We start from the raw sequence: 12,216 nt of genomic DNA on the forward strand, positions 1-12,216 counted from the left end.
GACAGATGTTGTCGAGTTACTGCTGCACTTCACACGTTTTTGTATTAATTTATCATCTTTAATTATTCATTTTCGCTGAAACATCCCGACAAATTTGAGTGTTGCAGATGGAGTTTTATTAAAGAAGCTGCAGATTGTTATGAGATGCAAAGTGGATTTTATGTAAAATATTACAAAATTGTTAAATTGTACAAATGTTACATGTTTTATGATTTGTAGGAATATAGGATCAACGAAATGAAACAATTTGTTGAATTTGAAAAAAAAAAAGCATTGCCTGTTGAAACATTTCCTACCTTTGTAAGTTACGACTAGTTTCCCTTATTTTCTTACCCTTTAATTAAAGTGAAACCGTGGAAATTTAGTATTTAAAAGGTGTGTATCAAACAGGTAGACCTCATAGATTCAGAAAGGTTGGTAAAGAAAGACGCTTTACAAGGAAGCGTAAAAGTGTAACTTCAAGTGCTATTTTTATATTCTTTTTATATATTTTTGTGTTTGTTTGTATGTTTTTTATGGACCCCATAGTCTGAAATAAAGCTATCTATCTATTTGATGTTTTTCCAGGTGTTTTCCCGTAAATTGGAGGAGGTCGGCCGCGTCCTCTTTCTCATCTCTCTCACACAAAACATGCCAACCGTGCACAAGCAGTCCCACGTCTCCCTACTGCAGGAGGACCTGCTTCGGCTGCCCTCATTTCCTCGCACTGCTATCGATGCAGAGTTCTCCCTGTTCAATGAGCCACAGGGTTAGAAAGCTAGCAGCGCATAATAACCATCAGCACAGCAGACATTTACATTTATATTTATATGTATTCTCTATGGCAGGTAAGGAGTTGTTTGGTCTGGACACCCTGCACAAGGTGCTGTGGATCAAGCTGCTGGAGGAGATGTTTCTGGGCATGCCCAGTGAGTACCCGTGGGGTGATGAGATGATGCTGTTCCTGAATGTGTTTAATGGGGCGCTGCTGCTCCACCCCGAGGACAGCGCCCTCCTCAGGCAGTACACAGCCACTACAATCAACACTGCCGTTCACTTCAATCATCTGTTCTCTCTGAGTGGTTACCAGTGGATTTTACCCACAATGCTGCAGGTATGCAAATCTGCGCCTGATCAGTTGTGGTACTGTGTCATGTACCAGTAGGGGTACACATACCCACATTTGAGAAACACTGTCATATATTGTTGTTTATTTATTGTGGATCCCCATTAGCACAGTCAAGCTGACGCTATTCTTCCTGGGGTCCAATAGAAATAGTTTTGTTAAAATACAGAAAATGTATCTTCTTCCAATACAATCATTTTACATTTACGTCATCAAACAAAAATCAGTTCATTATACTTGTAATAAGTTATCTAAAAATCATAAAACATTATCTCACCTCAAATTCATCAAATGCAAACTCCATTTCATTTCCATTTTCAACCATAATACAATACCGTTACACATTCTCAAATCTCTGCTATTTTCATACTTCAGATAGGTTCCTTAATGACACAAATAGAACACTTTCATACATGAATTCCTAGAAGGAACTGTTTTAATAATGTTTTAAATACCTTTACGTTTTCCGTATGCTCCATGCATGAGTCACAATATAAGTGAACGTTTGTTGTAGGCATTTCGATTTGGCTTTTGGTAGATTAAACTTCCCTGCATGCCTTGTACTAGAGTTGTGTTTGTCATTACTAAAGAGCAGGTTTTCATAGAGGATTTGTGGACATTTATAATGTACAATATGTTTAAAGAATGAGAGCAATGAATACAGTAACCTGTCTTGCACAGATAACCACTTCAGTCTGTTTAACATGAGTTTAGTGCTGGTTCCGTACTCACAGCCCAACACCACACGTGCTGCTCTATTTTGTATGACCTGTAATTTTTTTAATCTGAGTTGCTAAACTATTTGACCATATTGATGGACAGTATCCAACTGTGAAAACACCAGTGCTTTGATCATTTGTTCTCTTGACTTGCATGTCAAACAGTATGAATACCTTTTTATCATAGTTATAGCTCTTGCCATTTTAGCACTCATGGATTCGATGTGTTTTGTCCATGTTAGTTTGTGGTATATACCATTAGTTTCACTGGTGGAAAGTGGGCATCCCAAACAGGTCAGAGTCAGAGTTACTGCTTGCCTTGTGTTGCTGTGACAGGTTTATGCAGACTATGAGAGTAATCCCCTACTGAGGCAAGGCATTGAGTTCTGCTGTCGGCAGTTCTACGTCCTCCACCGGAAACCCTTCATCCTGCAGCTGTTTGCTAGCGTAGCACCGCTGCTCGAGTTTACGGTAAGACCCTAGAATTTATCTGTGTGGAGTCATTAAGAGTTTGTATTTGTTGAATGCATGCATATTTTTAATTTTTTTTATCTAAAAAAACAAAGGTAAAGTATTTCAATTTGTCGTATTTAGTTGTAAAATGTCAGAGTGACTGCCCTCTATGGGTTGAAACCAGGATATTACAAATGATTTTTGCGATTGGCTGAGAACAAGATCATGTGACATTTTGGGACCATCTTAAACCACAAACAAGCACTATTAGCCCCGCCCCTTTTATAAAAACTAGCACCTGTGAGCTCTATAATCTGTTGGACTGAGAGAAGAGTAAATAGAGGTATATTGAGTAATGAGTAGCTGGTTAGCATAGCATAGATTGGTCACGGGAGATTTTATAGTATAAATTGGGCATGTCTTAACTGCTCCAGAAGCCCCTCCCACAATCAAAGCATTTTTTTGAAATTCAGGACAGGAGAAAGCAGGGGCTTAGTTACTATTGAAATATAATTTAAAAAAAAATGTTTTATCATTAATGTCGCATCATTACAAAAGTGTCAAACATATACATTCATATTTACAGTTAATGATACTGGACATGATGCATTGCTGTATGACTGGGAAGTGCGATGATGACTGCCTGAATAGCTGGGTATAAAAGCGATATTTTTAAATGTTGACAAAGTCTAATTGCGCTTTCCATTGAACGCTGTTTTGGGCTGGCGCCTCGTAACTCCCGTGAAAACTCTTTGCTACAGGAAGACGGACGCTCAGAACCTCCTTATAACACTCTGTATTCCTTGGTAGTTTCACGTCTAATGTGGCACTAATAATTTTAAAGTATAATGCAAAGAGATGTCTGGGTCTCCTTCCGTTTACACGCACCGTGTCATATTTACCTGGAGAGAAGTGGTCATATGACCAGATACGTCACGTCATGTTTGCAAAAAAAAGTGTTTCCATTGCGCTTTTGCTACAAATTTCAATATCGAAACGTCTGAAATTCCTCCTCATGAAAGCGTAAAAACTTTTTACCGATATTTGAGTGTTCTTTCCAAAATCAGGTGTTTCCATTACCAATTTTTATTGCGCTATTTTGATTTTAAGCAATTCCAAAATCATAAATATATTTTTTCAAATAAATGTTCACATATTTTGTTTATTGGTAATACATTCAATACATAGATCCAGGGACAACAATGACAGTAAATTGTGTGTTATTGATGTGAGGATAATGAGGTGGTTTGAGAACCCCTGCTGTAGATCATCAATGATCTTTTTTTTATCTTTATCTTGTAGACCAGCACCAGCACTGGTCTGAACAAGGGAGTATCAGCCCAGTGTCTGTTTGACCTGCTGGTTTCTCTGGAGGGTGAAACCCTGGATGCTCTGGATGCCCTAGAGCTGGTAAAGGCTGAGAAACCTCTGCGTTCCCTGGGTAACACTTATACATTCAGCCAGTTTGTTCCACTCCTGTTATTCCTGTGACAATAAGGATTTTTGTCTTTCCTTTATCAGATTTCTGTTATGGCAATGAGGACTTGGCCTTCTCCATCAGTGAAGCCATAAAGCTCTGTGTCACCGTGGCGGCGTATGCGCCCGAGTCTTTTAGGAGGTCAGTGATTAGAGTTAAAACAGTTTTTTCTCCACAGATGTGTTTTCTTTTATCAATGCTTGGACTGCATCTCCTCAGTCTACAGATGATGATGGTTCTGGAGGCCCTGGTTCCCTGTTACCTTCAGAGGTTAAAGAGCAATACAGTCACAATGGAATCAGCCTCAGCAGCCAGAGATGAGATCGCTGCCATTGCAGCTCTGGCCACATCTTTACAGGCCCTCCTCTACAGCTCTGAGACACTCACGAGGTACATCGTCTGTCAGTGCAGGCAGCAAAGACTCTTTTGATCCAACGAGCATGACATAACCCCTACTTATGTCCTCAACAGGCCCATGACGGCCCCCCAGATGTCCCGCTGTGATCAAGGCCATAAGGGTGGGACGACGGCTAACCACACCATGTCTGGAGGTGCTAACACCAGGTCAGAGGGCGTTAGACCAGTGTTAATGTTGTGAATTTGGTAAAAATATTCAACTACATTTTTCTAAGTGACGATAATTGGACTATGACGAATTAAAAAAAAATGAAAACCAAACTCTAATTTTGTCACATGTGAGGAAATACAAACCGTGATCTCATGGGTTGATCACATGAAATATGTCAAATGTGTGTATTTACAAACATTAATAACATCCCATATCGGTAATTTTACAGCACCTGGAAAAAAAATACTTCACCTTGTTCTTGTTTTAGCTAATTTATTTTTAACTATTTGGTGGCTTTTATAGTTTTGTCTTTCATAAGCTCTTACTTTGTGACTTTAGTTTTTATTGTGTCTTCTGTGTTATTTATATGTTTTAAGAACATTTTAGTATTACACTGTAAACTTGTTTTATGGACTGCTGCCAGTAAGGCTAATGAATGAAAATGAAAAAATGCATAAACTCTTATACTGTTTGTTTTTGTATATCTGGAACAGATTTGTCAAGGCAAGGAAAATGTATTTGTATAGTGCAATTCATAATTCATAATATAGGAAATTCAACGTGCTATACATGATTAAAAGTGAAATAGAAAATATTACACATTAAAAACTAAATAGGAACAATAAAATCAGCAGTAAAAACATTAAATCAACAATAATATGATTAAAATTATCCAACTCAATCATAGGCAGAAGAGAAAAATAGTTCCTTTAACTTTGATTTAAAAATGTTCCACGTGATGGTGACTTCAGCTCTGCTGTAGTTAGTTCCACTTCTTCTTTGCAGCATAACAACTAAAATCTTTGCTGTGAACTCTGGGCTCCACTATCTGACCTGTGTTCATAGATCTGAGAGACCTGCTGGGTTCATACCTGACTAACATCTCACTGATGTATTCTGGACCAAACCCATTCACACATTTACTGTATACACCAGCAGCAGTCTATTCTGAGGCTGACTGGGAGCCAGTTCAGAGACATTAAAAGTAATGACCTCTGACCTCTTTGTTCTGGTTAAGCTTCACTGCACTAGATGTTTGTTTACCATCAGAATGACGACTGTTGCATACTGAAAGCCGCGACTCAGCGATATTTGCATTCCCAGGGACAACCTCCACCTCCTCGAGGAGGGCCAAGGCATGCCCAGGGAGGAGCTGGACGAGCGCATTGCCAGGGAGGAGTTCCGGCGTCCTCGTGAGTCCTTGTTGAACATCTGCACGGAGTTTTACAAACACTGCGGGCCCCGACTCAAGATCCTGCAGAATGTTGCTGGAGAGCCACGAGTCACAGCTCTAGAGCTGCTGGACATCAAATCCCACATGAGGTGTGGACTGGTGAACTGTTTCTATATCAGCATTGTGATGTTATTGTATGTTTTGCTTAGCTTCTCAATGTGTGGTGTTCAGGAGAATAGTGGAAAATAACTAATGATGTATTGATTTTAAAGGAGCAGTACATGAAAAAAAAAAAACACTTTATAATGGTTTTGCTACAGTGATATACATTCCTTTAGCCTCATTCAGAGGGACAAAGTTGGAAAAAGTTCTGTTTCCTCCCTCTCTTTTTATTCCACATTTTGTAAAAAGTCAGCTCCAAATGGTACAGTTGGATTTTTCTTGCGTCGTGACGTCACATCGCAGAAATTCCTCCTACCCTATAAGAATGTGAGCTCCTCCCTCTCAAACTACCTCACAAGTAAAACAAACATAGCGAAGGCAGGTTGATATTACTGTTAATATCACAGTTAATATCTTTCCTCCAGTATATAGATAAACCGAAGAGCGCTCACAATCAGTTCCATATTTAGTAGCTGTTATACCACCTCGTATAACGGTTCGTGACCCAATGCAACACAGCGGTTGGACAAAACAATGGACTGTCGTCTTAAATGGAGTATTTCTGTGGTCATAAGAGGTGAGGAGGAGAAGAAAGAGACGTAGCAGCTCATGTGATTGTTTAAAACAGCTGACTCAGCTGATAGTTGAGAGTTTACTTCCCTGCGAGGCAGAGCGAGCGCTCACAATCAGTTCTATTTTAGAAGCTGTTATATCGCATCGTATCACCTTTATGGGATGATCTGAGGTGTTTGTGGCCCCTCAGCGGTCTGACAAAATAATGGACTATTGTCCTAAATGGACTATTCCTGTGGTCAGAGGAGGAGAAGGAAAACTGTTAATGATTTACTGCTGCTGCTGCGATAAACACACACACTGCTTCCGCGGTCTGAAGGTGACTTTTCAGAGGGCTAAAACTCTGGAAAACAGGCGAGTTTTGAAAAATAAACCTCAAAGACTATGTTGTTTGGGTTCTTAGAACAAATATAGATGTGTGAAAAAAATGCATAATACTGGATGTTTAATGTCTAGGCTGGCAGAAATCGCCCACGCCCTGCTGAAGCTGGCACCCTATGACACTTTGACTATGGAGAGCAGAGGGCTGCGGCGCTACATCATGGAGATGTTGCCCATCACCGATTGGTCGTCCGAGGCCGTTCGTCCTGCTCTCATCCTCATCCTCAAGAGGCTGGACCGCATGTTCAACAAGATCCACAAAATGCCTACGCTCAGGTGCGCTCGCCCACAAGCATTATGCAGCAGGTCTGTTGAATACATTTTTTTCCCTTGATGTCCCTTTGTATCGTGCTGTGGCAGTGCCGTGGTGTTTAGATAGACGGCTTCTTGGCACTGTCCTCTGTAGCGCTGCCGTGAGTGCTGTACCGTAAGTGCTGCTGTGGTGTGTTTCCGTGCAGGTACATGTGAGCAAGTGTTGATGAGGGAGAGGAAGCGTAATGGTTCTGTGGCAGTGTCCCCCTCAATCAGGAGTGTCCAGCTTATTCGGGCCTATGTTTTTTTTTTAATCCAGGCCTGACCTGGTCGTGTACATGCAAGGAGTTGTCTTTCTAGTCAGCTCGTCTCACAAAGTTTTCTCCACGAAATCAACAGATGCTTTTTTTTAATGTAAACACAAACCACAAAGAAAGAGAAGCAAAATGAAGAAAGATGAATTAAATAATTCTTCTGTCCCTGCCTCTTTTTTCAAAAGTCAGGATCAGGCCCAGAATGGATAAATACAGGTATGACTTATTTAAAGCACTTTTCAGAAAAGGAAACGAAACATTAAGAAATGAATTTTGATGATTTCAAATCTTGAATATGTCCATATTTTGTAAACTAGGTATTAAATTATATTTTGTCAGGTTTGACATATGAATGTTTTTATTTAATTACTTGTTAAACTAACTAAAAATAAATAAAAATTTTAAAAAAATCTGAAAAACCAATTAAAATAAAAAGAAATTAGATTTCAAAAAGTATAATAACCCTGACACTCACTACATTGTATAAACTTTGGTGTTCTATTGTTTACCTTGTCTGCAGATCAAGAACTGCTTAGTTCTCCAAACTCCAGACTATTAAAATGAAATATTGCTCTAAAAGAGGTTTTAAATTTCAAAAATGTATTAAAAAGTTGATGAATTTCTTGATTTTTTTTTTATCCTGAATTACTCAGGGCACAAGGCAAGCTACACAAACACACACACACACAAAAACACATCAGTTTTTCACAAGTAAGCTCACCAAAGCAGCATTTGCTGTTTGTTTAATTTTTTTTTCGCTGATTGAGGAAAGGTTTGTGTCCTAACAGATGTGACACAGCTGGCTGAGGGGGATCACTGCTCTCAGATGTGTGTACACACACACACACACACACACACACCACGGCGTGTTGCTGCACTGTTGAGCTGGCTATGTCTGTGAGCTTTGCAACGTTTGATGTCAGTATTCAGTCCTGAAGAGATGGAATCTGATGTAATAAAAGTATTTACTAGTACATATAGTATGTCATTCTTTTCTTTGTTATCCTTTTTTTTTAAAACACATTTTAATAGTCGTATTTGTGTAAATTGTCTTTGAAAAGTCCTGACAATGTGCGTTTGTGTGGTTTGCACGGTGCTGCTGTGTGGTTGTGTGTTTTCCAGGAGACAGGTGGAGTGGGAGGCGGCCAGCAGCCTGATAGAAGGAATCTGCCTGACTCTGCAGCGACAGCCAATCATCTCGTTCCTTCCGCACCTTCGTTCACTGATCAACGTCTGCGTCAACTTGGTACACAAGGAAGGGGAAGATCAAATCGATTGTACTTGTGATCGCACATTTAAATGAATGTATTTTCATGTCTGTCAGGTGATGGGCGTGGTCGGTCCCTCCAGCGTGGCAGACGGTCTGCCCCTCCTCCACCTCAGCCCCTACCTCTCTCCTCCGCTACCTTTCAGCACTGCTGTGGTGCGGCTGGTCGCCCTGCAGATTCAAGTACTACACATCTTGGCTAAAGTTGTCCTCATCAACCTACCTGTGAAGGGACTTATTGAGTCTTGTTTTCTTCACCAGGCCTTGAAGGAGGACTTTCCTCTCAGTCATGTGATCTCACCGTTTACCAATCAGGAAAGGAGAGAGGGGATGCTTCTCAATCTTCTGATTCCTTTTGTTTTGACTGTAGGCTCAGGAAGTAAAGGTAAAAAAAAACATAATAAAAATGGTTTAACCCTCCTTGTCAGTGCCCAATCCTTTCAGGGGCCTGATAGTTTCAGATCCTCTCAACACATGCACGTAAACTACGTCACTTCCTTCACTCGCAAATATTTTACGATAGAGCTCCTGGGTCATGATATTTGAATGTAAACCGACCATACGATGTTTGTTGAATGTTTTAATAGTACACTTGTAAATATGTAACGGTTTTGTGGTTGTTTTAATTGTTAATTTAAAAACAAAAATGGATAAAAACACAATACACAACATTGACAATCAAAAACCAAAATAAATCATAATTCACTAAAAACATATTTTATTTTTATTTCTAATTATTTTTAAATAGCAGGGTTTGAAACCTTTGAAACCCACCGTAAAATAAGCCGACCGGTATTTGACTCGTTTTGCGCATGCGTTGAAAGGATATGAAAAGATTGGGCACTGACACTCCTATTATCCTTGAGATCAATTTAGCCCCATTCAATGTTTATCGTTCAAAAAAATAATAGTGTGTGTGTGTGTGTGTGTCTGATATTCTCGCAAGGACTTTGGTAGTTAATGCAAACTAAAAGAGGAGCAATATAAAAAAGCTTACTCTCCCTTTTCTTGTAATAATTTCTCATTGTGCTCTGTGTATTGCAATCTGAACGCTCTCTCTCTCTCTCTTGAATCTGTCTTCCAGGAAAAGGTTTACTGTCATTAAGGTTTTGGAACAGCTCTTTCACAGTGAAAGTGACGTAGAGTAGAATGTGTGTGATATGTGTTGAGGAGGAACCTAATTTTGAGGAGTGTTTACTCTCTCGCAGACACAATCCCTTCCAAAAATTGAAAGATCAACATCAATCATTATGGTTAATTCTCCGAGAGTCATTAATGTGCACCCCAAATTAGAAAAGAGTTGGATAAAGGCTCAAACATACTCAAAACTGAGTCCGTGAGGAGTTCGCCAGACCAATTAAATGCAAAGCTCAGTTTTTACGATCGTGCTGACTTCTCCGCGTAGTTGGTGTCACACAAAACACTGCTCGGCATTGTATCGACCCGCATTAAATGTAACACCGACCTGTATTTCAGGTCAGTGTTGAGAAGAGATGAACACGAGCTCAGAAGAGGGGCTGGCAGACAAGCTATGGCAGTAGCAACACTTTTAAAACATATCTCAGGAGTACAAGGACTACAAAGAAGTGCTAAGAATCATGGGATGTGTAGGATTTTAATGGGAACTACTACACGGTGGTGCACCCACGTATGTAAGCTCTGAGGAGAGCGGACAGTCTGCGCCGAGTCCGTTCTGTGCGGGGTCCGTCCTAGTATGTTTGAGCCTTAAGAGATTTTATAACAAACTAACTCTAAAACTGAAAGTTTGACCTGGTGGTGGCGCTAGAGAACAGGTCATGGTTTTATTATTAAGGGGTTATTTATGTATTCAACAAATAAACAAAGTGACGGACACAAAAACTTGGTCAACAATTTTTTGAAAATCTTTTTCTGGAGGCAAATTTCATAGGGGTCAATCTGTGTTAGTAATATTTAAGGATATTAGGGGGGTTTAGTAGATTTATTGAAGTCCAAAAGTAAAGCTCTGAGTTCCAGTTGCTATATTTTAATGGGTTTTTAAATTGAAATAGCATTGAACTGAGAATATGTTGCATTTGCAGACAGCCCCCACCTTGAGCAGCCGGAGATTTTCCTGCTTCTACGAACTGTCATCGGCATACTTCTGCCCCCTCGGATCATCTCCACCTCTCGCACCAAGAACTTCATGCTAGATGCTTCTCCAGCTCACTGCTCTACTCCAGGCGACACGGGGAAGGACCTACGGAGGGAGGGACTGGCAGAATCCACAAGCCAGGCAGCTTATCTGGGTATAATAGTCAAGTTTTTATTCAGTATCACATGTTGGTAGAATGCCTCCAACTTGTTGAAGATTGATCTGGTCTTGTTGGTTCCACAGCTCTGAAGGTGGTGTTGGTGTGCTTTGAGCGTTCGCTGGGGAACCAGTGGTATCGGCTGAGCCTGCAGGTGAAGGAGATGGCCCTGAGGAAGGTGGGAGGCTTGGCCTTCTGGGACTTCATTGACTTCATTGTCAGAACCCGGATCCCTATTTTTGTCCTGCTGAGACCCTTCGTACAGTGCAAGGTATGATATTAGCTCCAGCGTAAAGTGTTGTGTTATTAGTCCTGCGCATAAATGGTGGGAAAACATCTTTGACCAGGGTAACAGCCAGATGTAACTGTCTTAGTTACTCCTGGAAGAGGACGCATATTATTTAAGGGTGGGACGATACGATAAGATACAAGAGGTTGGGTTCACAAGATCAATTTGATAGGAAAAATAAAAAATGTTTTTATTAATATTATAATCAAATCAATGAATTCAAATCTATTTAACTTTGAACTCTGAGTTTTACAACTCGCACACTGAATTAAAAAAAATAATAAACTAACAAAAAAAATAAATACAACTTTTCTTTTTAAAAATGCAAGAAAGTTCAAATGTCACTTCTCGATGTACAATTCCTGCCAGCCTGAAACTAGTGTCACACAACTAATGTATGGTCATTATCATTATGACATCCTTTATATATAAATAAAAATCCAAACTGTCTCTACACCAGGGGTGACCAACCTTTCTGAGACTGTGAGCTACTTCATAGACAGCACTTCTTAAATACTACATTTTCACAAATTCACTTTAATTAGAGGGTAAGCAGTAACCTAAAAAAGTAGGAAATGTTTAAGTTTCAACATGCAACAACTTATGTCTCCTAATTTATGCAATTGTGCCATTTTCAATATATTTAATAGAAAATTATCATCTTCCTATTTTACTAGCGACTAACAAACAACTTCTAACTAATGGTATAACATACATTTGTTTTTTTTGTTTTTTTTTTTTTAAATCTACCTTGCGTTTTTCAAAATCTATCTTGTATATAGTATATTAAATATATAACATACCACAACCCATACACCAAATCTGCAGCATTTAAAAAGCTTTGTCACAATGTTTCAGTGAAAATAAACATTTAAAGATGGGTAATTTAATACTAAAACTTTATCACGTGCAGCAGTATTTAACTCTACTAAGTACTACTAACTATGGTACATCTCTCATATGTGTTTATCTTGTTGAGTTTGAATCCTGGAAAGTAAATCAGATTTTAGATGGAGCTCATTGGTGAATAGAGCTCCTGAAGGCCGCCCACACGGTCCATGTGGGCTACCTGGGGCCCACGGGCAACGTGTTGGTGACCCCAGCTCTACTCCATGGACTGTTTATGGTCCACACACAACAAACCTCTCCTGCATCCATTCTCCTGGAAAAAGAAGTTAATTAATGCACGCTACAAAAAATGTTTCTTATCAT

At 39.6% G+C, this 12,216-nt stretch overlaps 1 protein-coding gene across 15 annotated transcripts in view; it reads left to right on the forward strand.

The window, feature by feature from the left end:
• The window catches only part of unc80 (unc-80 homolog (C. elegans)), a 62,142-nt gene that overhangs the window by 40,511 nt on the left and 9,415 nt on the right, over positions 1 to 12,216 (forward strand). For 12 of the 15 annotated variants that reach the window (XM_028462675.1, XM_028462686.1, XM_028462741.1 and 9 more), the window contains 14 exons: positions 568 to 748; positions 828 to 1,093; positions 2,161 to 2,295; positions 3,580 to 3,718; positions 3,799 to 3,895; positions 3,974 to 4,144; positions 4,226 to 4,318; positions 5,427 to 5,645; positions 6,688 to 6,918; positions 8,301 to 8,424; positions 8,503 to 8,628; positions 8,707 to 8,830; positions 10,506 to 10,712; positions 10,802 to 10,986. In XM_028462675.1, coding sequence (XP_028318476.1) covers positions 568 to 748; positions 828 to 1,093; positions 2,161 to 2,295; positions 3,580 to 3,718; positions 3,799 to 3,895; positions 3,974 to 4,144; positions 4,226 to 4,318; positions 5,427 to 5,645; positions 6,688 to 6,918; positions 8,301 to 8,424; positions 8,503 to 8,628; positions 8,707 to 8,830; positions 10,506 to 10,712; positions 10,802 to 10,986 — 2,298 coding nt within the window. The remainder of the gene's footprint in view (positions 1 to 567; positions 749 to 827; positions 1,094 to 2,160; positions 2,296 to 3,579; positions 3,719 to 3,798; positions 3,896 to 3,973; positions 4,145 to 4,225; positions 4,319 to 5,426; positions 5,646 to 6,687; positions 6,919 to 8,300; positions 8,425 to 8,502; positions 8,629 to 8,706; positions 8,831 to 10,505; positions 10,713 to 10,801; positions 10,987 to 12,216) is intronic. The other 3 variants (XM_028462706.1, XM_028462757.1, XM_028462795.1) reach the window with 1 other exon arrangement.

The sequence above is a fragment of the Gouania willdenowi genome, chromosome 2 (genome assembly GCF_900634775.1).
Source record: "Gouania willdenowi chromosome 2, fGouWil2.1, whole genome shotgun sequence".
NCBI classification, from domain to species: domain Eukaryota; kingdom Metazoa; phylum Chordata; class Actinopteri; order Blenniiformes; family Gobiesocidae; genus Gouania; species Gouania willdenowi.